The sequence below is a fragment of the Stigmatopora nigra genome, chromosome 5, assembly GCF_051989575.1.
Source record: "Stigmatopora nigra isolate UIUO_SnigA chromosome 5, RoL_Snig_1.1, whole genome shotgun sequence".
NCBI classification, from domain to species: domain Eukaryota; kingdom Metazoa; phylum Chordata; class Actinopteri; order Syngnathiformes; family Syngnathidae; genus Stigmatopora; species Stigmatopora nigra.
Window position 1 is genome coordinate 7048236 of NC_135512.1, and position 25252 is coordinate 7073487.

General features: G+C 41.5%; 3 protein-coding genes across 4 annotated transcripts; 2 read left to right on the forward strand and 1 right to left on the reverse strand.

Annotated features, from left to right (window-relative positions):
* Positions 1–357: 357 nt before the first annotated feature.
* On the forward strand, positions 358–3610 carry tmed5 (transmembrane p24 trafficking protein 5). The gene is made up of 4 exons (XM_077717918.1): positions 358–1243; positions 1800–1897; positions 1970–2138; positions 2705–3610. Exons 1-4 carry the CDS (start codon positions 1055–1057, stop codon positions 2897–2899), a joined length of 651 nt encoding a protein of 216 aa, XP_077574044.1. The 5' UTR covers positions 358–1054; the 3' UTR covers positions 2900–3610.
* Positions 3611–3811: 201 nt separating this feature from the next.
* pigc (phosphatidylinositol glycan anchor biosynthesis, class C) lies at positions 3812–6323 on the forward strand. The gene is made up of 3 exons (XM_077716669.1): positions 3812–3924; positions 4517–4749; positions 4826–6323. The coding sequence occupies exons 2-3, from the start codon at positions 4522–4524 to the stop codon at positions 5480–5482; spliced, it is 885 nt and encodes a 294-aa protein (XP_077572795.1). The 5' UTR covers positions 3812–3924; positions 4517–4521; the 3' UTR covers positions 5483–6323.
* Positions 6324–6439: 116 nt separating this feature from the next.
* Positions 6440–25104, reverse strand: dnm3a (dynamin 3a). 2 transcript variants are annotated; one of them, XM_077716666.1, is made up of 21 exons: positions 24939–25104; positions 24225–24490; positions 23167–23240; positions 22844–22993; positions 22571–22774; positions 21957–22055; positions 20868–21028; positions 20661–20803; positions 20236–20371; positions 19954–20021; positions 19742–19880; positions 19579–19665; positions 19415–19476; positions 19310–19343; positions 17294–17398; positions 13165–13274; positions 10249–10360; positions 9222–9347; positions 8142–8365; positions 7970–8074; positions 6440–6725 (listed from the first exon to the last, which is right to left on the reverse strand). In XM_077716666.1, the coding sequence occupies exons 2-21, from the start codon at positions 24359–24361 to the stop codon at positions 6692–6694; spliced, it is 2310 nt and encodes a 769-aa protein (XP_077572792.1). In that variant the 5' UTR covers positions 24362–24490; positions 24939–25104; the 3' UTR covers positions 6440–6691. The 2 variants fall into 2 exon arrangements, with proteins under 2 accessions (XP_077572792.1, XP_077572793.1); XM_077716667.1 differs by lacking the exon at positions 7970–8074 and having other exon boundaries at positions 24939–25102.
* Positions 25105–25252: the final 148 nt, after the last annotated feature.

The following is a 25252-nucleotide window of genomic DNA, read 5'->3' on the forward strand; positions in this document are numbered from 1 at the left end:
CAGCCAACCAGTGAAGACTCTTCAACAACTGTGCGGAAATAGCACTGTCCACCAGAATGAGTTGGACACTTTTAAACACGACGCGTCATCGTTTACCTTGATAATAAATTGATTAGATGCATGTTGTAATAGAGGTGCAACGTCGCACTTGGAAATCATGCTTTTTGGTCCACATTTATTTAAGTGTTTTCTGGAAGATAAATAAGCCTGCTCGATACGTCATTTATGCCCCCAGCTGTGTGTGAACATTGCGTACTTTTAGGATTTTTGTGTGTTCATGTTATCATTGATAACAAAACGTTAAGCAACTTGCATTAAAGTCCAATTGTATAATTATTTTTATATAATTTCCATGATTGCTTCTAATAGGTGTCTGAAATATAAACTATATCATTTTACAACCTGTAAATTGAATTGGAAAAAAATAATCAATCAAAACCGGAATTTTACCAGAAAAGACTGTTATCCTTTTCTGTTCAAAACATTTGAAAACAGTACCGTTAAAAAATATTAATGAATGTGCTATAGCCGAATTCAGATGTTTTGCCACATTAAACACGATAGACAATGATTTATTTAAAATCCTAAATGCTTTCAGTAATTGAAATGCCCAAATTACGAAAATATATGACGTATTGAGAATTTCTTTGGCAATATTTTTGCTCTAAGCATGTTTTGCTCGATGCTGAATTTAAAGAAAAACATACTATATTGACTAAAAGGCACGAATGACAAAAAGAGAAAACCTTTGCATTGTCGCCCCCTAGCGTTAATTTCTGTATCGCGTTTTTAATTATAAAGCGTGGGTGGTTGTGCTTCTAGTTATAATAATTTAAAAAATAAAGATCAGCAACAACGCGTCTTTAAATCGATTGCAAAAACTATTATGGAAACATACAAACATTAATGCTTTTTTAAATAAAATAATATGTGATCAGGCGGGGTCCTTAGATGTCGCGTGTTTCCCGGACTCAAGTCTAGCAAGTTTTTCCCAGTTAACCCAAACATAGGAGACTCCATCACTAGCTTTACTGGTCGCATTACTTTATCGACAATGGCCACGGTGAGGTCGTTCACATGTGTATTGTCGGTATTACTTGTCGCTCTTTCCGAGAGGTTTTCGGTGCTGGCCGTCTTCTCACAGTCTTTGGACAGCGACTTTACGTTCACTCTGCCTGGCGGTCACAAGGAATGTTTCTACCAGACGATGAAGAAAGGCGCCTCACTGGAAATAGAATATCAGGTGGAGACCACTCTAGTCAAATGTATTGTATTAGTGAAATTCATATTTTGCCTGTCTTAGCATATGGTACGTGATCTGGACAATGTCATAACGAAGTTGTGATGCATGTTCTCCACTTGCTTATTTATTGGAGATGAAGTGACATACTATATTTGGAAAAAAAATATTTGGATAGAAGACAAAAGAAGAAATGGAAAGGGTAAAAAGAAGTGTAACCACTTCAAAATAAAAAAAAAAGTGTTATGTATGATTTATTGGGCTTTTATTTCTAATTTGCCAATCAACCCTTTCCAATATTGAATCATGATATTCCTGGACATTTCTGAAATAGATCACCAATATGTTTAAAACTTCTTTTTGTTCATACTCAGTTTCAAATACTATTTTTTTTATTTGTGTTATCAAGAACTAGGGAATAATCAGACAAATATACTGCCTATTTGTTACCTATTATTCCCATGACCTGCCAAAGCACTTAAGGAACCAGGAAGGAAAACATGACAGGAGATAATAAACGTTGTATGTAATAATATCTTTGTACTGTATGTTAACACAGGTCTTAGATGGCGCGGGTTTGGACGTAAATTTTGACATTTCCTCTCCGACTGGGGAGCTGCTGTACATCGACCATCAGAGGTCGGACGGAATGCACACGTGAGTTAAACATCACGTCATCATCGCCGGAAAAGGTGTTGTTTTGTAAAAAGTCAAATATTCCTACTTTAGCGTCGAGACGGAGGACGGCGACTACGCCTTCTGTTTCAACAGCGACTCGGAGAAGCTTGTCTTCTTCGAGCTCATCCTGGACAACATGGACGCCGATGAGGATCCTGACGATTGGAAGGAGTACATTCACGGGGCGGACATGTTGGACATGAAATTGGAGGATATAATGGTGAGACGGCATAAACAACTACAAAATAATCTGTCTTAATGTTTCTCTTCATTTTTATGAGTTGGATATTGATTGACAGGATGGCAATAGTATTAAAGGGAACTTTGTCCAGTGGCGTATTTGCCAAATTGGGTGCAAAGTGACCTAGCAGACTAAACGGGAAGTATTCCAAGCCAGTTTTGTGAACTCTCCCCTATCAGTTTCTAAGAATCCAGGCCAATTGTTTTGCGACAGCGTGCTCCGTCCTGGTGAATTGTGTCAAAGGGCGCGCAGGCGTCACTTTATGAGGGGAAGTGCATCTTCTATTTTTTTTCCTCCATCTCAGTGACTGCAATTGAAAGTGTTAGGAGTCCAATTTATTTTGACTGGGAGGGCTACAAATAATGATTTGGATAGCGGATGGTTATTTCTGAGATAAACATACATAATTAATGTATATTATTAATTTGATTCATCGTTGCAGCTGCAATTCAATTTCAAATGGACCCAATGAATGTATACATTATTTTTGGCTCTAAAAATGATTCATGTTTACCTGTTCGGCATCAACTCGACTTCATTTCCAGGAAACCATCAGAAGCGTGAAGTCACGACTGGGCAAGAGCGTGCACATCCAGACGGCGTTGCGCGCCTTCGAGGCCCGAGACCGCAACCTGCAAGAGAGCAACTTTAATAGGGTCAACTTTTGGTCCATGGTCAATCTGGCCGTGATGGTGGTGGTGTCATGCGTGCAGGTTTACGTGGTGCGCTCACTCTTCTAGGACAAAAGGGAAATTACAAACTGGAAGGGGGAGCAACTTCTATTTTTTTAGGGGATTTTTCAAAAAAATCCATCATTGAGCCTCGTATTTAATTCTGTTTTTTCAGTCCACTGGATATTGAAGTTTTCTTGCCTGGGTCAACATCATTGCTGCGTTTTTAATACTGAATGGATGTGCTTTTTTTGTCAACATTTTGCGTAGAACTCCATGTTTTATTAAACAGACAGACAACAATTATCATGTGCATCTCAGCCTGAAGAATATTTTTTCATTTAAAAGAAATCAAATATATTTTTCTGATGTTACAGTGGAGGAACACATGAGTAAAAGCCACTATTTCAAAAAATATTTTCAGTTATTTTTATATATAACCAGTCATTTTGGGGGGCAAAACACCACAAGTTTGAAGAAATATTTCATTCACATACTTAGAAACTTTCAACAAACTTTCACAAGAAAGTATTAATTAAAATTGTGTTGTCTGTGCCTTTAGGTACCAAATGTACACCTGCCCACATACTGTTTATTACTATATTCGCACATACTTGTCTTTTTTTGTGATTTTGGTATGGATATCTACCACTTTGCGAATTGACTGTTACAATTATAAGTTATGTATGGAGTTTACTGAGCAAGACTTGACTCAAGTTGTATCTAAAGTGGAGATATTTACTTGTAAATGTGTAAATTAATAAATAATTTTGACTTGTATATACTTTGTATTCGTTTCCACATTCTAACGCTTGGAGACACCGCTCACCCTGAATAAGCATAGATATCATTTATACAATGTATAGATGTAAAATTGAGTTGCCAGCGTAGTAACTTCCATCTTGCGGCAGAAACCTGAATGGCTCTGCGGCAAGCTGGTCATAAGATGACGCCCAATTTCGTTGGCTCACAAAGCCCATCACACATCTAGCCTCAAATGTACATACTATATTCATGCAAACCAGCGCACTTCAAGTTCCGGGTCTCTGTCATGCGTCTGTGGTAACATCCGACGAAGAGCTATACGTTTTCAGGTAAACAGGATAAATCTATCGATAAAAGTTTGTTAACAAATCAGTAACTTTACATTTAATGACCAAATATTTAGAGACATCTTCTTCAAGTGTTGTCAAATACCGAAATTGCTGGTGGCAATTTGAATCAGGGAGGCGCGTTGACGAGACGCGTCTAGGTGCAGTGCAACCAATATTAACCTAAGTTAGCAATGTTTAGATTTCTGTAACGTTTTCTGAACATCTGCATGAAAGGGGGAATTCTTTTAAATCAAGTACAGACTGTCCTCAAATGATGACAATGGGTTAAACTGGTGTCATATTATTTTTTCTATGTATTTCGATTTGACACCTAAATCTGATTGCGATTTTTAACTGCTCCCGTCGTCATATTTTTTCCATGTATTTCCGTGTTTTATGTTAATCTATTTGTTTTCCAATACAGTTGTTCATAGAGAGCTCATCACAGATTAGGATTATTATACATGGTGGACTAATCGCCAGCCATTCATATGTGCGCAAAAAGCAATGTATACCTTGTATTGGTCGTTATTCCTTGACAGCATCTCCTTTGTTCCCAATGAAGTACTGCATCTTAATTTTCCGTGTCCAGGGGGGATGGGGCCCGACGACGGCCCCTGTGCGGCCGTGCCCTGGAGGAAAGTACTGTGGGAGCGTCAGTCGTATCCAGACAACTACGTGGACCACCGCTTCTTGGGGGAGTTGCGGAGGAATGAGGGCATCCGCCAGTACCGCTACTGGGCCGTGGTGAGAGAAGCTGTCCTGGTAGGACAGCAGCTTTCCTGCGTGGCCATCTTTGTCACTCTCTGGCTCTACATGGAGGAGGTAAAGCATCTGGCAAGATTTATCTTCTGGTCAGTCTGTTTATTTATTTTTTTAAATCCATGTGCTTTCCTCTTAGGGCCTTCTTTCCCCAGACACCCTCCTGGTTATCAGCCTCGCGACCTCATTGCTGGGCTACGGACTGTACCAAGCCCTGGGGGCGTGGGCAGAGCCCGTTGCCCCGGCTGGAACTCATCTGGCCGATTTACAGAGCGCCATCATCTTCCTCTCCTTCATTTTCGGCTTCTCGCCCGTCTTAAAGACGCTGACCGAGTCGGTGAGCACGGACACAGTGTACGCCATGTCAGCCCTCATGCTCCTGGCTCATTTGGTCTCCTTCCCGTACGGCCATCCGTCGCCCCCAGGTAGCCTGTCTCTGAACGTGGCCCTGTTTGCGTCCGTGTGTCTGGCGTCCCGCCTCCCGGGCGCCATGCATACGTTCACGATGCTCAGCTGCGCTCTGATGATCTTCGCGCTATGGCCATGCCTGCTGAGGCGGGTGAAGGACAGAGCCCCGTGCCACTTCGTGGTGGTGTGCGTGGGGGTGTGCGCGGCAGGGGTGGGCGGCCTGGCGTCGCGCTGGCCCGGAGGGGCGGTCCTTCTTGCACTGGCCTTGATCTCTGTGATGCTACTTTGCCCTTGGCTGCTGGTTCAGCTACAGAGGCATAAAGACAATATCCACGGGCCTTGGGATGAGGCGGAGATTCAGGAGGACCTTAGTCGCTTCCTCCATTGAAGGATGGAGCGTAGATTTCAGATGGCCACAAACTGGAACACTTTACAAGGATAAACTCTTGGAATACCTGTTTTAGAATTAAGGAACTGGAAGAAACTTTTAGAAAGTGCACCATCTTTATAACAGTGTTCATTCTGATCAATTCTGTTGTATTTTTAACAGTGTGCAATATATTTGCTTAACATGTTATGGGATTCAGCTACAATTCGAATGTTGTCATTGGAAAGGGGGATGCTCAATCTGGGATGCTCTTAATGGATTGGATAATAATACAGTACTGGCTGGCATTGATAAAATCTATGTACGCATTAAGAGGAGAGACTTCAAGGAAATAGTTTTTAGAATTTGGTGTTATCCACTATTACAAATCAAAGGTCTCTTTTTTTCCAATTTATAAACAAGGTGTTGTATTTCTCTTTTAAGGTTACTGTGTTAACAAAGTCCACTACATTATTTTTTTCCCTTTCATTTGCTGTTAAAACCTTATTAATTTTTTTTAAAATTCCACTTACAAAAAAATCTTAACAATTACATTCTGTAAAGATCAAGTTCCCCCAGTCTCTAGTTTAGAACTACAATGGAAGAAAAAGTGTCTTCACTCATGCGACTAAGTTTCTTGACCTCTAGAGAGCAGCACACTCCTTCCAAAACAAGCTTAGTTATTGCAACACTTGCTATTTATCATTCGGTGTCTTTATATTTATGGTCTTTAAGTCTTTTTATACAAATATTTTCTGCAATTATAAACTTGAGGAACACTATGGGTAGAAATGTGCAATGTTGCCACTGTAACACCCCTAATGAAGTGTTCTAAAGATAATAAAGAGAATAAAACTAAGAATTTTGTCATTAAAATAATTAATAATAGTTACCTACCTACTACGATGAGGTCCACTCTGTTAGACAAACATGCATGCCGATGTCAATCAGAAAATCCAAATTGAAGAGGAGTGTTACTGAAAAATAAAACAGCTCTTTATTAAAAGAAAAAAGCATATAAAATTGTGGGATTTTTCCCTCTGCTGTTCATAAAATAGTTCTTAATTACACAATATAAAGGCACTTGAGGATACGTTTGCAGCCAAGATCATTTACGGTATGCACAAACTGGAGGAAGTGTGTGACAGACAGCGATGGAGGTATGTATAGTACTCGGGCCGGGTCACATGACACATCTCTGGATAGTGGTCCATGGGTGGGTGATTCTTCCTATTTGGAGATAGGAGCTGGAGGAGCAGGCCTCCTGAAGGGATAGAATTAAAAGAGAAAAAGTCAAGCATAGTAAAATTATTGTTTGTTGGACTAAATTCACATTCTTAACTAATTGACGGCAATAGATGTCTGCTCCATTTTGAATAAGAGAGGCAGAGAGTACATTCAAATTTTTTGGCTTAGCATATTCATGCCTTTGGGGAGGAAATGGATTTTAGTATAGGGAATTTCAGTCAGGTCATAATTCCAATGCGTAATGAAGCAGCAAGCTGAGTTATTGATGACAAGGAGGAGGAGGTCAGGAGAAGTGATTGCTCATTCTTTGAAAGGAATTCTTTTGCAATCCCCATTCTTCACTATGTTTTTCAATAGCATGTTTTTTTGTAAAATGACTTCTATTTGCTCACTCTAGGTTGGTTTCCACACAACTTGACCTGAATTGAACTCAACTCTCAGTTTATTTTCTAGGTTTCTGTGTTTACTTGAGTACTGTTTTCAGTCTTAATACTGAATATTGATTAATTCAGTTCATGATGGTGTATGTTTGGTTGGAATTTGTTTACCACTATCTTTAAAAATTAAAAATGTCAATGTTTCCCATTAAATGTTAATGTTCATGAAAAAAAATCGAGATCAGCAGTTTATGCTTTTTGAAAAATTGGTAACCGGGCAGAAAATTGTGATTGGTGCACCACTATACTGTACTACAGCGTGGTAGATTATACACTATAGACAAAACAGCACAGCGCCATACAAATTAATCATGTACTTTTATCGGTGTATTTTACTCCAGAGTGTTTACTTTTGCCGAGGTAGCTATAGGAGACCAGATGGATGGATATGGTAGGATAAAAAGCATCAGGAAAATGAAAAGAGGTGGACCGCCAGTGGGAAAGAACCTAAGGAACCTTGGAGAGCGCAAAGGAAATGAGGCAGGGAGAAAATGGAGAGGCGAGCCAAGGAGCTGGGGAGGAACCAAAGTGAAGAAATGTATGAGACAAAGAAGTCGGAGGGAGGGAGGGAGTCGAAAAATAACGGCCCTCGCATGAGGGAAATCTGGGACAGCAATAAAACATGCCAGAGCACATAGACCAGAAAAAGGGGGGAAAACTCGACGGTCCTGTTGTCTCTGGCCAGCGTAGAAAGCATGCAAAGAGGGCTCCGCTGCTCTGGTGGCCAATATGAGAAACACATTGCGCCGCAGACCCTCCCTCCCTCGCCCAGCTTGGAAAAACGGCGCCATGCAGCCACCGGCCCATATAGCGCGACTTCTACCTGGGCACGCAAGTTGGGCCCGGGAGGGCGTGGCCGGGCACCGGGGGGGCGCGGTTGCGGGTTCGAGACTTTCCGCCGGTCGTCGACTTTTTAGGGAGGGCGGCGCTGTGTCGGGCGGAGACAGAGTGATGCCCTACGCCCGCTCGCAGACCCGCCGGTAAACGTAGCCTACCTGGCCTGCCGCCCGGCCGTGAAACCGGGATCCGAGGGGGCGACGACGACGTGGCCGGAGGTGGAGATCTCGCCGATGATGTCGAGCGCGGCCTGCAGGGCGGCGTGCTTGTCGAGCACTTGCTGCCGATGCTGCCGCTGCTCGGGTGACTCATCCATCAGCGCCGAAGAGTCTCCTAAAGCGTAGAGCCGGGCCAGCAGCTCCGAGCTAATGAACTCCTTCACCTTGCCAAAGGGATTATAAACAGATGCGACAAGTTAAACATGTCGGACGTTGTCAGGTGATCTTTTACTGGACAAAGAAAGAAAGAACACTATCTTTCATTTTTCTCAAGTGTAACATTAGTGTCAACAGTGATTATTTTGCCTTTAGCAATTGAAATAGAGGAAATCAAGTCAATGAACCACTACACTGTCGGGTGGCTCAATTATAAAGGATCTTTTTAAAATATAATTGCAAATATAATGTAACGTAATGTAAGGAAATATAACGTAATATAATATAACATTATATAACCCATATATATACACAGTTTTTTCTAGCCTTTGAAGTTTTATGTATTTGCTGAAGTATAGTACAGATAATTTTTAGTAGTGGTATACCCACAAGTTAGCCAAAGTGAAATAGCAACTTTATTGGGGAATGCTGGATGCAGCCCAGACTCACACAGGCTCTATTTCCAGCGCCCTCCTTGATGAATTATGTTTGAGAGCCCCATTATAGAGAATGTGTTACATCAGTCTGGTTGTCCTGCAATTAAGTGGTGACCAATCAATGCTCCTAACTCAATTCTCTTTTCAAGAATCAGCTGGAGAATACTACAAAATAACTTGAGACACTAAATGTATTCTACTCATTGTAATCCCTCAAGGGGGAAATCCAGCTGGGCCACATGATTGGCCGGCGACCAGTTTTGTTGCTTCTCAACCAAAGTCATGGAGGACCAATTCCAGCTCGCTCTAAAAAATGGTTGGATGCGTTACACGGTAGTTTCTAAGATGACTCAGTGCCCAAATGAGTCATGGCGGTCAAGTGGCTTTTCATGAAAATGTGAAAATAAGAATGAAGAGTTCAGCCTACATTGTTGATCATCAGGTGCATGATCGCTTTGGGCATCAAGTCCTTAACGGTCTTGTGGATGATGTCCATGTAGGAGTCCACCAGGTTGCGAATGGTCTCCACCTGGCGCTCCAGTTGGGGGTCCACCTGGGCGACATAGAGAGAGAGAGAAGGAGAGAGTGGATTCCACATTTTTCCCATATTCATGCCCAAAAAAAAAGATCATTCCATGAGCTGGGAATAAAAGTGCAAAATGGAGGGGAGTTGTATGGGGGAGTGGGCAGAAGGAAGAAAAAAAATTGGGGGTGAAGAGACGGGGATCTGCTGATTAGAACCAGACTGGAACACACACGCATTACAGTGACATCATAGGCCAAGAATTTTGCGCCGAGGAGCCAACGATGAAGCGCAATGTGAGGGCTGAGGGGTGGGCTGAGGGGGGGCTTGCACGAGAGGGGGTGAAAAGGGGTTACAGCTGGGGTGGGCAAAGTATGGCCCACGGGATACTTTGGGATGTATTCCAACATGCTGACCATCAAGATCAATTCAATATCTGGTGTATTTGTCAAGCTTTTTCAGTAGGTGATGCATTCACTTTTAATAATTGCGTTAGTTTATATCAATGTCTAAAATCTTGAAAAAAAAGTCAATTATTTTCAATTATTAGGAAGATGATTCAAACACTAAATCAGTGAAATGAAATTTCTATTCTACAGCATTATATTCACTTGTATATTTACATCTAGTCATTTAAAATGAATGTTATTATCTAATTATTAAATAAACTGCACTAGTCTTTTGCACAGATTAATAACAAGATAATTCCATAACACTACAACTGTTTATTTCTAAATTCTAAGTTCTAAATGTCCATTTTAACATTGGTTTTGGTTTTTTTTTTTGTACCTGTCTACATATAATCCATCCCATGCGCCTGTTTTAAAGATTTGGCGACATGCATGGCAAAAGCAGGTAGAAGCTGCACTAAGGGGGGGGGGGGGGGGTCTTGGGTCACCCCAGGGTTGTGAAAAAAGGTCAGGGTACTCACTGTGACCTCCTCTGGGTAGACGCCAGCCCGTAGTAGAGAGGACTTCCAGATGTCCAGCTCCTCCTGCGTGTTGCAGAGCAGCTCCAGAAACTTGTGGGCCTTGTACACGTTCCTGCGAGGAAATCATATAATTATGGGAAAACAATGCGCAGAAAAAGTTCAACCAAAATTCAGTGGAAAACAACTCTCACCATCTATCTTGTCATATTGCTAAGGCATTTTTTACAGCGCCATATTTAGTGATTGCTATTCATAAAGCGGTGCAAACGATGCTATGGGTTTTTTCCGCACCTTGTCCCAAGGATATTTATATCATTAAAATACATTTAGTGTACCATAAAATGATGATTTACAGCCTTACAAAGCTATAGACTCCATGAAGGTTGGCTTTTTGCCACTGTGACCACATTGTTTTCTTTTAAACACTCTACCAATCTTAGCAGGATTCTTTTAACCCTTTGTAGTGATTATTTTTGGTACTTGAAAAAAATAATGTGGTCGTAACGTTCACATATGGCATATAAAATGCGGTGACCAGGTATTTTTTTTATTTATCATATTTTTTTTCATATCAATCATCTGTGAGACTTTTTCTACTTTGAAGGCAATGAAATGACTAAAAATGTGCGCATTTTCATGTATTTTTACTTCTAGTAAATTCTGAGTATGGCTCTCAATGAATAACAATTGAAACTATGACTTGTTTATGGCTCTCTCTGTCAAAAAGGTTCCCGACCCCTGCCTTAAACCATCACTGGCGACCAATGAGTTGAATGAGTACAGTTGTAGTCGCAGATCTAATCAGATATTGACAAGCTCTTGCTATCCTTTCCTTTTTATTTGCATTTCATGCACTGCTTCCACATCATCTATGTGCTTTGGCTCCGCAATCCACTCAACCAGAAAAAAAAAGTCAACAATCTGCGTCCCATCTGCAAGACATTTTTCTTTAATGGCTCGGTTGTTTCTTCCCTCCTCTCGCTGTTCCTGCCTCACTCTCATAACCTCAAATATGTGAAATCTGCGAATGTGTGCATGAGAGAAAGAGAGAGAGAGAGAGAGAATTGCAAAGCTGATTCAGAGCAAGTGAGAAAAAGGACAGCTATGAGGAGAGATCAACAAATCGGCCAGAGCTACATTTGGCTGGGACTAATAAATCAGGGTGTGGTGGCTAAGAGTCAGGGCAGAAAGCCAACAATGACAGTAGGAGAATGCTATTACTCTACAACAGAGCGAGAGGACGGACCTACGACCAGATGCAGGCCAGCCTGCATGTGCTTGGTCATTTAATTTGAAAGAATTACACTTTAGCTGCCATTGATGACGATAAAATGTCCAATCCGTTTTGACCGGGAGAGGTTATGACTACAGGACCTGGAAGTAAAGTCAAAATGGCTGCTTTCAATAGGAAAAATGGCTTAATTGTGGGTTCTTGGGATGTGATGAATTGAAATTATTCAGTGCTGATTGTTTGGAATTTGCAGAAAAGCAGAAAAGGTTGAGAGTTGTTGGTTAACCATGAGACATTGTTGACCCAAGAATTGTTCTAAACCTCTTTATGGGGAATTTGAAAATAACTATAGTCATGTCTTTACATATTCCTTTAACAAATATTTTGATAAAACAATATATTTTTAAAAAACTGTAAATATTATCTTATTTTTGTATATCTGTTTTGCAATAAAAATATTTTGTTTTAATAGTTTTTTTTGAGCTAAATACAACAAAAACGACAGTAAATTAATTCTGTAATTTTGTTTGAAAATTCTAAATTAAACAAAATAGAAGACGAAAGAATTCCTTTTTCATCAGATACAATTTGTTTCATTTTTGTTCAAAAACTGTACAGATTGTCTGATTTCCTGTGAAAATTATCTCATTACCTTTACAATGGACTAAAATAAAATAAAATACTCTGCTTTTGTTTGGGAAATGACGACTCATATCTTTTCTGGCAGCCCTACTTTCATCACACATGAACTTATGTTTCCCATTGCCAGCCTCTCCCATTAAAATGAAAAAAAACGCCTATCCACGTCAATGGCAGCAAGCAAGTTGACCACGGCTGAAAAACTGCGCGGACCTCCGAGATGAAAAATCGTCCCCTCTACAACCACGACACATGCACATAATAAAATTGCTCTCTGCGCAGATTTATTACACATCCCTCCCCCCTCTGTATAGGAATTCCTTTGCACAAGACTGCTGCTTTCGATTTCAAGTCATTTTTCAGATTGGTGAAAATACAAAAAGAGAAGCGGCACAGCAAAAAAAAGAAGGCGGGTGGAGATGTTAGGGGTGGGGGGGCAGAGGACAGATTTTGACACATTCCTGGCCGATGGTGCTGATACGCCAATTCGTCCTCCCCTCAACCCCCTTTTTTCTCGTTCTTCTCCTCTTACTCTGCGGCGAGTGGAGCAATTCTTTCCAGAGGAGAGCCGCCTCCTTTGGCATCCAAGCTCTCTGGGTTTCATTAGTTACTTAATGAGCCGGCCGTCGGTATGCTGGGCTCCACACGCTCGCCAACGAACCCAAGTTGCGTACGGTATAAGAAACGCGGCGCGCCTACCCTGCTCCAATCAGCTCCAATTACATTGGTGCCCCCCCCCCCCCCCCCCCCCCCCCCCCCCCTCTACCCCCTAAAGTCCCCTTGTGTTCTCTACATCTGTTTCGCACACTTGAATCAACATATCTGGGCGCTGAAAAGTCTGCCCGGTGTACGTGGAGACAATAAAACCACACCCACCGCCGGTACCAACTGAATACGACAACAAAAACCAACCAGGTCACAGTAAGGGCAAGAGCATCTTCCAGTTTACACCCTTCAAACATATTTGGTTGAAAAGGCTGAGTAGAAGGAAAGCAAAAGTCTATACCTTGCAGAGACAGACAGAGACAGACACTCAATGGACCAACCTTGATTCGGAATGGAAGAGGGCAAAGGCAAACTTGCTGGACATGAAGCTTCTTTCTACATCTCGGATTTTGAGGTTATCCAGAGGGAGCATGTACATCTTCTCTGTCGCCTGGATGAAAGCAGAAAGAAAAAAAATCAAGGTCATTCCAAAATTGGAGAACTTTTTTTTAATAAATTTTTTTAATACCGATTACATGTGGCGTTCCCCAAAATGGCCTTTTTCTAATGTCCAACCCTCCCAATGACCAAAGTTAGTTTTAAATCAAACAGTTAAAATAAAACGGCTTCCTTTATTGGGAGTATTATTTGTAACATTGCTATCTTTCGTAATGTTTATTTTGAGAAAAATCCTACTTTACATATTATTCGTGAGCGCTTGTTTACTGTTTTTTAGTCTTATTTAGTCCTATTTTTTAGGCTTATTTTTCCATGCACACACACACAAAGCGTAAGATAAAACTTGACAGTGGTATGCACAGTAAAATATTACACAGGTGTTTTTTTTTCATTTTTTGTACTCTTGGGCCTAGTGTCTAGTACTAAACATTTTTCAGGCTGCGTCTGAAAGTGGACTTTCTAGCTAATATGTCACATTCACAGGTCAGGCTAACCAATCAGAAGAATAGATACTAACTATACACGGGCTAAGCTTTGTTTAACTTCGGATTGATTTAGAAGCAGAATGTTACGCAAGCTGATAAGCTGGTGAAAAAGGCACGATAAAAGTTACTCATCTCCATAATTACCTTGTAAGTAATATCATAGTGGAGCTTTATTTAGTTGTATTTTTAAACGAGTTTCACAGACTTGGAAATTGCTATGGCGATACAAGAATCGGAGTTTGGACAATTCCGTTAATTGGCAGTGTGAAGGATTTGAGTTTTTTTCTGCAAAACTTGTAACGCTAAAGAATGGGGAATCAAATTAAAATCGCAAAAATCGCCCATAGAAATGCAATTTGTTTCTTAGCATCATTCAGCCCTATTCTCCAAGCAAAGAACCTCCCCTTAATTGACTCCTCCCCTTTCTAGTGTTGAGTAATACATGCCCCGAGCCGTTATTTAGTCTCACCAAAATTCCCAAACATCTTTTTGTTTCATAGTGAAAACACAGACATTTATGGAAAAATCCTGCCTATCATAAGCACATCCTTTTGTGGGATCTATGGAAACGGAATAATGATGTAGCCTTCTGAGATGTGAGGAGAAGCAGACGACGACAAACATAAGGCAACACAGGATCCTAAGTTGGCAGTGGACAAGAACGGGGAGGAAAGAAAAAAAAATGCAAGTTCCACATGTGAAAGCCATTACTCAGATTCAGGCGGCTCCAACGCACTACATTTTTCTCCAAGGGTGAAGCCCCCCCACCCCTCCTTAACTTTTAAGAGCGGGGCTTCCAAAAGGCCGCCACGGTAGAACATACAGCTGTCGATGAGGTAGTCTCGGAATGGGAATTGGAGGACGTGTGACCAACGCGAGAGCAAAGACTTGCTTTAATGTCTTTGATGGCTTCGCAGGTGTGCGTGCATCTGCATTTTTTTCTTTTTAAAGATGCCCTGGTAGAACATTTTGGACTTCCCTCTCCCTCCCAGTGCTCCCCTGAACCCGCCGACTCTCTTCCTCCGCTGACTCTTTCCTTTTTTTTTCCTCCCAAAAGGGGCCCACTTCCTGTAACAGAGGCCGAGGGAAAGAAAAAAAAATGACAGAAAGCGATTGGCGCTGTTACAGCAACATCTGGGATCGTTTTAGATGGGTGGGGGGAGGAGACTGGATGGAGTATAGGGTGCTCCAGAGGCAGAAAGTAGAGATGAGGAAAGAGGAAGGATAGAGAGAGGTTAATTCCGCGGGAGGAGATGCGGAAAAGGGTTTGAAGAGAGCCCGAGTTAGAAAAGCTGGGAGAGAGTACCGACGATTCCAAAGTTGATCCCCGTCAAGCCATATATGGCCACGGGCTTCCTCCCTAACTCTCTCTGCTTTTCTATTTCCTTATGCCTTTCCGAGCTTCACGGTGAGTCAAAGTGCCACGTCGAGAACTGGATACTATCCCGGGACGCTAAAGTCCCAGAACCGCCAGCGGACCATCGCACCCCGAAGACGGATGAGGATGGACCGACCGACCCACGGACGGGAGACGGCTGGCCAAAAAAAGGATAAGATAGACGGAAACTTTTCCCCCCCCCAGAGCGCCAACGTGGGTGAAGGCTCCTGCTCCGTCATCCCAGTGTTCAGACTACCTGTTCAGGATCTTGGTGGTGTACAGTAGTCTGCACATTGGTTAGACTGTGCACGGAAAAACTTCATGGCGACATTTTTCTATTGCAATTTCACCTTATTTTCTTTGATGCAATCTCAGTCCAACTTTACAAAGTCCTGTTTAGGAGTAGTATATTTGTGCTTAGATTCAGTTCAACTTTACAAAGTCCGTTTTTATTTGCAACGAAAAAAAATGTGTTGGGCTGTCGTTTTGAGAGTTTGTGCATGGCTCCTTAATGGTCACTTTTGGTCTTAAATCTGTCGAGGTGTCAGAGTTGCTGTGTCTGAAGCGGCGCCTAATGGATGTTAGATATGGAACAGGCCTTAGACGTACACCCACGCGTGGTGAGTAGATTAAGAGTATGCATTAGTTAGCTGTCTGTTTATTCTCGGGTGGCCTGCAGAGTGGCTGAGGCAAGGGTGAAGGAATGGAAATCTGCACTATGCACTGTGATAAGGACATGTATTCTAACAGAAGATGAGTTCAACTGTTTGTAATCTAGGATGGGGGGGGGGGGGGCAGCGTGTAGTTAAAAATCAGGGAGGGAGGAGATGGAAGGGGGTGGTGGGGGTCTGCGATGGAGAAGCAGCCATGTGGGATTTCTCTGGGCAAGAAGATCTTGGAAGCTAGTGTTTGGACAAAGCTTCAAATTTTCCAGCCAGGAATGTGCACAGTCCCAGTGAGACTGCCAGCCACAGAGGGAAAGACGGGTGGAGGGGGGGTGGATAGAAAATAAAGAAAGGGGAAAGGAGGAAAAGGGGAGGTAAAGAAAGAAAGAAAAAAAAGGCGGCCAGAGTGGAGGAAAAATGTCTGTGGACGCGGCGTGGGCGGGAATGTGAGAGTAGGAATTGCGAGAGAGGAAGCAGACACTTGGCCAGAGTGCGCACTCACACACGCAAGCGCACATTTGGGAATGTCCTATCAGTGAGCTGATTTGTGCAATAGCGTGGATGACTGAAAAAGGCATTGGAGCGTCAAGTGTTTAGAGCCTCCAAGGGACGCCACAGCGATGCCATCGAGGCTGCTTTTGAAAATTGTTAAGTAAAGAAAAACAAAAGTGTGTAAGTCAAGCCAGCCCTCAGGCTGCTTCGTCTGGGAACGCCGAGGAGTTGGAAATGACTGTATATTTGTCTTTGTCATTTGCATGCCAGAGTGTTTATATCAGACTCTGCGTGTATACTGTATACTGTATATACAATTCTGTCCTCTGTGTGTGTGTGTGTGTTTGCTGCTCTTTGCTTGGATTGGGGCAACTCCAGCTGTGTCAAAGTGAGCCCTTCCAAATGCCTGAAATCCCAGAGGAGGAAGAAGAGGGGGAGCGAAGGGAAGAGTGAATGGAGGGCGAGACCAGTAGGGGGGCCGAGGGATGGAGGGATGGAAGAGGGTTCAGTGGCAGCTCCAGGTGGTAAAAGAAAACACTCGGGTCAAGGATGCTTTCATGAAGTAGCTGTGAGTGCGATATGAATGTATTTCCACCATCTGCATCTGTCATTTTTTTTTGCTTTCAATGTTTTTTTTTCCCTCCCTCACATTCATCAGCTCTGATATCACTTCCTGCCGATCTCCCCATGACATCAGCCGCTGACCGGACTGTTGTGGTGTGTCTGCCTGTCTACACTTGCTGTGCAGACCTTCTGCTCCTGTACAGCAGGCACAGACAGGCAGACAGATGGCAGCCCCACTGACACCAGGAGACCCCGCTCTGGTCCCAATAACCCATTGGAAAAACCTCACTCACTTTGTTTGATTGGTTCTGGGAATTCTTGTTACGAGAGTTTACAGAAATGAGCTGTTCTAATAAAGCAACGGGGACTCTAAAAAGTGTTGTGCTGTGTTTTCTTACGAATGTCTGAACTTGAAGAGCTCACTCACCTCGTTGTCCTTGTACCAGGAAAGGCTTTCGGCCGTGAGGATGAACCAATAGTCCTTGGGGCTGAGGCTGATTTTGTTGATGGCAAGCCATCCTTTGTGTATCACCTGCGCAGGTAACAAAGTAAAGTTGTTTAGATAACAACACCAATACTTTAAGAGAGTAGGTAGACATACAAAAGCAGGAGTCTTCAATTACAAATGAAAGGAATTCCCTGTTTTTTTCTTTACTCCTTGCCAGATATGTATACAAGCATAGACATCCAATTTAGTTAAACTGGGAAGATTGGCAGTGGATGTTCATGTTGCAGTGCCAGTGATAAGGGAGGACATTTCATTTATTCATTCATTCATTCCCACTAGCCTCTACTAGTCAAAATTAATTGGACATCTAGAGCCATCAATGGAACCCATTCAATTAATTTATATAACGTGTCTTTGACTTGCAGCTCACTTTTCATAATGACTTCAATTTAAACTTATTTCAAATTTTAAATAATCAGAAATTAAAAAGATCAAGCAGATAAGAACTCAGAGTTTTCCATTTCGCAAATATGCAATAAATGAAAAACAATGTTCACTATTAAGCTTTTCATAACCAGTGTGAGGGGGCAGAACTGATTGCAGCATTCATTGCCAAACCTCCACTTTTGATTTACTGTGTGTAAAGTTTGAAAAAGATTTTCCGATAAAATATTCACGTGGGTTTGAGCAGGCACTTCAGAGCCAAAACTATTTGAATACAAGTTATTCAAGTCAACTTACAAGGATATTCCCCCTTTTAATTTAAAAATTAAGTACCTTATCCACTTTAATTCACAACAGTTTTAAAAAAGAATTGGTTGAGTTGTGATAAAAAATCTGTTTTTTTATACTAAAGCCCCCTGGATCATGAAGTGGTAAATCAGGACCTAACTTTTGAACATGGAACAAAAGTTGTGAAAATAGAAGACAAACAGTCATTTCCAAGAAAATCATAGCAGTAAAAATGAACAGTACTTTCCATCAGAAAGTCAAAACAAGCTGAAAAAGACCAAGAAATACTTGTGATGAATAAAAATAATTGGCAACTTAAGTGGGGAAGAAAGTTGACGTTAGTAGCACATGTACACCAGACCTAAAAAACAACATTAATGAAACCAAAAACTTTTTTTTCTTTAACTTGCACAATTGCAACCATCATGCAGACCCAGAACCCTGCAGAGAGGCTTAAAGAGATTGGTATCCTACTATTGGCCTGGAGGGAGGGGCCACACCCTGGAGATGGGGGGGGGGGGGGGGGGTGCAAGGATTGATGACGTAATCCCACTGTCCCTGGTTTTTATACACAAAAAAAATTTGGCTGGGTGACGCTGATAAGGCAACATTTAATAAAGGGGGACAATGTTAATAAATAGGCATGTGACAATTCAATGCTGTCAATGGGTCCTTTGGTTTGAAAACAGTGTGAGTACAGCCAAAAACAAATCATCATTGGAAAGACTGGGGGGGGGGGGGGGTGGAACTCAAGTCTTACATTCATTTTGATGCATGTGTGGGAGATTAATTTAACACAAACAAGTACGATTTTGATCTATTTGAATAGGGAGGACTGACATTAAATGTTAATGTGGGGGAGGTTGACAACAAATAATCGCTGTCAAACAGCTCAGTCGAAATGGATTGGACGGCAATCCCCTGAAAGTGCATTCTAGAGGAAAAATGTGGAGTAAATAAATCAACAGTTTCACTTTACTGAATATTTGTATAGAAGAGTGCCCTGCAATTGGCTGGCATGAATTTTGGCAAGGAAATTTCCCTTAAATGGGATAAATAAAGTCACCTAATCCAATTTCAGGGCGTATTGTGCTGTTTGTATAGTTTCTGGTTTATCTTTGTGTTTGCAAATTAAACTCTAATCCCAACCATTGTGTGTTTGCCAATAACTTCCATCAGCCTCTCATATCTTCCTTATGTCTTAACAGTTTTTGCTGTAGTTTTTCATATTACTATCCTTGTAATTTAGGCCTCAATTCCTACCTGTTGCACTCCACTGCTGGCACCATGCTGGGCTCTGATGGGGACCAAAAAAAAAGCGTTAAAAATATATCTTCCTTTAATGCCATTTTTTTTAGATTTACTCACTGGGTAAAGTCTTCATGGTTGGTATTAATGTAGGCGAGCTGCATGTCAATGAGCAAAGAGATCTGAAGAGAGGAAGCGTATGTGAATTGGAGGAAAAACAGAAACTGGCCAATGTTATCTGGTAATGAAAAACAAATGCGCTGGTTCGAATGTGCGTGACTGACCTGTTCTCTGCATGTTCTTTCTTGTTCTCGGATTTCAGTGGTGACAAGCCGCTCCATTTCTTCCTGCAGCCTTGGAAAAGAACTAAGCTTTACGTGGAAGTTGCTCACAGTTAGTTAGGGTAAAACAATAGCACTGACGTATGGCTCTCTCGTGGATACAGACCTTACTGAAGCACTCCGATATGGTAGAGAGCAGTTCCTTGCAAACCATGTCGACAAATGCAAAACAGGGAATTTTTAGCTTGGAGATCTGCTTCTTGACAATGGCCTGAAAAGCCATGTCGGGGGTGAACATCCCCGTCCTGGAGAGGAACAAAGAAGAAAGTGAGACAATAACTCTTCCTAGCAATATTAGCCATAAAAAGATGAAATCACCTCACGCCGTGAATGTTCCTGATGGCATAGCCAATCTCCATTCGCAACTTCTTCTCATCACACTTCATCTGTGTGACACATGGACAGTAACATACGATAAACTTACAAATGAATGAACGAGGCTTTTGTTCCTGTGACAAATCATCACACCATCCCTTTCAATTTCTAAAGTAAGGTTTTGAAACTAACTGATTACACTGTAAAAAAATTAATTTGCCCACGCTTCCCATTAAAAAATGGATAGAACTTCTCGCGGCCAAGGAGTGAATAAGGTTTACATACTTCATTCAGTAGATATGGGAAGCGCTCATGGAAGATCTGGTTGATCCTCGCACCTCCTGATAGATTTGTGGTATTAACTTGATCTCCTGAGCCCTGCATCAGCTTCTCAAAGTCACCAGATAATTGGAGCACGTGCCTGAAAATGCCGAGAAATTAGAACTTAAGATAGTCAAATAGAGGAGCTTTTGTGGTGTATTCGCAGCTCAAACATTAAAGTCCAAGTACTGCCTCAGGGGTTTACTGAATTCAATAGATTGAACTTCACTGAGCCACAACCCATAGTCATTTTCTTTGTAAAAATAAGCCCCAAAAAGTACTAAACAGTTTTAAACCATTTACGCCATTGGCCAGAAAAGCAAAGTCACTTCCATCAATCACCACATCATCACAGGTAGGTTCCAAATTTGACCTTGCCAAAGACTGACCTGATGAGGGTCTTGGTCCTGCAAATGGAGTCATCCGGATTATACAGTTTGTACGTCTCAACGTCTTTACTGATAGACGTAAGCAAAGACTGCAGGTGGCCATTGAGCGCGGGAAGACTGTCTCGGATGTGACTTGTCAATTGCTGGAAAAAGAAATCAACATTAAGACAAAGTTGATCAAGTGTTGGGCTTCTGGGCCTTTCTGACCTGGTTGAGTGTTCGCTGTAAGTACGGCGTGCCCATTCTGTCGCACATGTGTCTGTAAGCTGGGTGGGACAGGAAGAACTCCTTCTCCGTTTGCAAGGCTGAATTAATATCCTTTTTCCCCTCAATGTCCCTTTGACTGCGGTTCACAAGCCCAATGTAACCTGGAGAAAAATAAAAATAATAATAATAATAATAATCCTCCATTTTGGCCCAACTAGAGGGATGTGTCAACCCAATGTACTGTCAGTTTCAGTTTCAATTTCATGAACTAGGGGACTAAAATGAAAAACAAAAAAATATTGATATAAAGGTTGAAATCAATGAATAAAAATGAATTTAATCATTTAAATAATTGTATAAAAATACTAATATTTATTATAATGATCACATCATCACCACTTTCTCCTCACAGACTTTCCCACTCAGTTAAAAGCTGAAATAATAACTGTGCTCTTATCTTCTTGGTAACAGCGGTCAATTGTACCTACTGCCATCTAGCGGACGACAGATTGAATTGTTCTGCCTGTCACTATACAATGCTGAAACAGATATAGATGGATGGCATTAAACCAAGTTTAAAATATGAGTGAAATTGTATCATACACTTTACAGATTGTTTTTCTTTCTTGTTTATTTCACTGTCATTTAACACAGCACACTAATTAACTACTTAGGAAACACTGCCTTAACTAGATATATTATAGGATGGTATACTACAGAACAAATTACACAACCCAAAAACTATCGTAACTGAACCCTATTCTCTTAAATTGTTGACACTTCGAATCATGTGATTCTTTGAATTTCCAAATTATTTTTAGACTTTTTGTTTTTACAGAATAGTCCAATTGTTCCTCTTTGGGTGTTTTCCACTGTAGACGTAAAAGCTCCACGACTAAAGCTTCGGCTCACAACTGCTAACTTGAGAGGCTTTTCTGGGGATATTACATTCACGTGTTGTTGGAAGAGGTTTGAGCAACCCCACACCTGGGATTACTTCACTGTAAATCCTTATCTCAACACATACACAGACACACACACACACACACACACACACACACACGCACACGCAAGCGCAGAATGACTCACCTCTTCTCAGTGGAAGCAATCTATTCTCTAGTATTTCCCGAGCATCTGTTCCTTTATCCATGAGGTCCAGCATTGTGATCACACCTATCGTGCGCTGGCCTAGAGAACATTGAGGTGGAAGTCAATTGTGGAGAATTCACAGATTTTAAATCTAAATCACCCCCTGGGTGGGTTGCCCATAGGTGAAAAGTTTTTTTTTAATTATTTTAAAAAATAAAATAAAATTGTTATTCGACACTTAATAATACAAGATATGGAAAGGTTTAAATTGATTAATTTAAAAAGGCTTATTTTGATACCCTTTTTTTACATGGTTTAAGGAAAAAGTAACCTTTTCTAAAAAGAAATTTAGTCCTTTTTGACATTGCATTTTTTTCCAGTGAATAACTACGGGCCATTGCCACACAAAAATATTCCAATGTGATAAACTAAATGATCTTAGTTATGATTTTCTTCATGTTTTACTACTGCTGGACATTTTCTCTTTGTTTTGAAAAATGAAAGCGGAAAGATTTTTAAGTTGCTCCTTGTATTTTTCCATTTTTCCGTAAGCAATAATTATAAGAAAAGGTGCGTGCTGTGTATTACTGTCAGTGAATGTGGCACGGCCTCACCTTTTGGGTCGACATCTTTGGCTAATTTAAGTGCGTCTGAGTTGGCCAGGTCCATGTTGGCAGGTGTCACAGCCAGGATGAGGCAGTTGTCCTTGCATATGTACTGCATGATCATATCTCTGACCTGGTACTCGATATCTGACGGCTGGTCTCCCACGGGTACTTTGGTGATTCCAGGCAGGTCCACAAGGGTCAGGTTGAGCACTGTACGCCACAGATGTTAAGGTGTTAAGGGTGGATGGTTCATGAGAATGAAGTATAGGGTGAGCTTACCGTTAGGAGAGAAAATGCAGAGGTGAATGGGGACGGGAGAGATGCCTTTTTTGGTTCCGGTTAGCTTTTTGGTGTCCGCCTCGATTTCTTGGCGGATTTCATCAAAGTCGATAAACTTCTTCCCCCGGCAGTGCAAAAATTGTCCGTATTCTAGAAAGAGATCATAAAACCAGGCCACACACATTAATAGTATAGTGAATTGAAATGTATTTGAATTTGGACAATTTTGTCGCAAAGCAATAAAATGAGTGTCAAAATAGTTATCGATTAATTTGATGACCAAATAGATGAATGGTTTTGACCTATTCAGAGGTCGCATTCACCTTTGTCGGAGTGATGCAGCTGCAGGACTAAAGGCCTACGAGTGACAATTCCAGTGCCGCGGGGAAGGAAGTCTCTGTGAGAGAAAAACAAAACACAGTGAAAAGGAGAAGGAAACAGGAAACAAACATAAACATTGACACCAAGACACACACACACACACACACGTTTGTTTTGAACACAAAAATACTCTATTTCCCATATAAACCTTGATTAGAGATGTTTACTCTCACAGCATCCTGCTCACATTTCTGGCAGTGTACCCAAATTGGGAGTGTCATCGATTATCGTCAAACAAAGGAACCAAAACATATCAATGCGCTATCAGGAAGGAGACCTTCACGCTTAAGTGGGCAACATTTCCCAGATGGATTGCAGGGATTTTGACTGCTCTCCTCCTCCTCTTTTTTCTTGTTACATTGCCTAGGAAAACATTCTTAAAAGAAATTTGGAAACACAAGTCACAAGGCAGTGACTAGGAACACACTTTGTCACATTGCACATCACAATATGACTTTTAGTTGAGTTATTCTGACTAGTTTTGAGTCTTCAACAATGAAACAATGTAACTAACTTACAAAAAAGATTAGATTCACATATTTTATTATTAAAAATGGTTTCTACTCTTCATTCTGTAGTCATATTTTTTAAGTAGCTCTGGGGTGGTCAAACTATTCCACTAAGAGGGGCAGTGGATGCAGGTTTTCATTCCACCCGGGGACCGGCTTGGATCCAAGAGGGGTCAGGGATGGCCAACTCTGGTCCTTGAGAGCTGGTTTGTTTTGTATATCTCCCTCCACCAACACACCAGAATCAAATAATCGGGATTTGTATTAAGCTTCTGGACAGCTTTCTGATGAGTTCATCATTTGATTCAGGTGTGGTAGAGGAGGGAGATATGAAAAACAGACTGGATTGCGGCTCTCGAGGATCAGAGTTGCTCACCCCTGAGCTAGCCAATGCTTACTTGCTACAATAATAATAATAATAGTTAATAGTGACTAGTTACTAGTTACATTCCAATAGTTAGTAGCCCTCCCAGAGAGTTAGATGAGCTTACCTGCCCACAAAGTTCTCCAGCACCGAGGTTTTTCCGGAGCTCTGGCCCCCCACCACCGCGATTTGGGGCAAGAGGAGGTTGTAGCTCAGGCCCGCGCTGCCCAGGGCATCCTGGAGGCGATTGATCATCGAGATCATGATTCAGAGCTGCGATGATGGAGGTAGCGTTGCGTCTTTGGAATTTCCCAGCCCCGGAATGACCACATGAACCCTTCCACCTCCACTCAAGAGAGGGCTGACTCGCCGCGTGTCAACAGCAAGTTGGAACTTAAAGACAACAATGCAATACTCCAAATCACAATTTGCAAACTTCCAAGTCATTGAAGCAACATAAATAGACACGTTTTGATACTAAAAAAAAAAATTTAAAATGCTGGTATCGTCACATGATGCGTTCAAGAGCCTCCGAGTGTAACTGTTCAACGACAAACACGCGAAAACCATCCCGCTGTTGCCCCTAGTAACAGCGAAAGTAAATTATCTCTATTCCTGACTAATTTACAAAAAGTGGACTATTACCTTTCAACGATGTGTGCACGCCAAACAAAGTTATTCTCAAGGGGGTTTGAGTAAGGGGCGTGTTTGCAGACTTGTTCGTTCACAAGCGCTAAGATTCAGATTTCAGCCGGATTGTATCTAACTTCAGTTACCGATACAGTTACGACTGTTTCTTTTGACACAGAATCGCTTTTCACACGGTTTCGCTTCTCCTTACCTCTGTGTAGACATTTAGGAAGTTCGCCGAGGCGGTAAGCGATCTCCATGATTAGCTTCAAGGTGGAGGAAAAACTAGGGAGAAGAAAAAAAAAACACCTAACTTGACAGTTAACGGGGGCGAAACGTCTGCGCATGCGCCGCTGCCAAACAATTGGGACAATCTATCTCGTGAAAACAAACTTTTTTTTTCGTTTTCATCATGTGATAAAATACTAACATGCGTCCCTTTTTCCATCTGGCAATTTCTGTGATCGAATTAAGCACGTGGGTTGCGATTCCAACTTTTCTAATTCCAACTCTTCCTCATTCCAA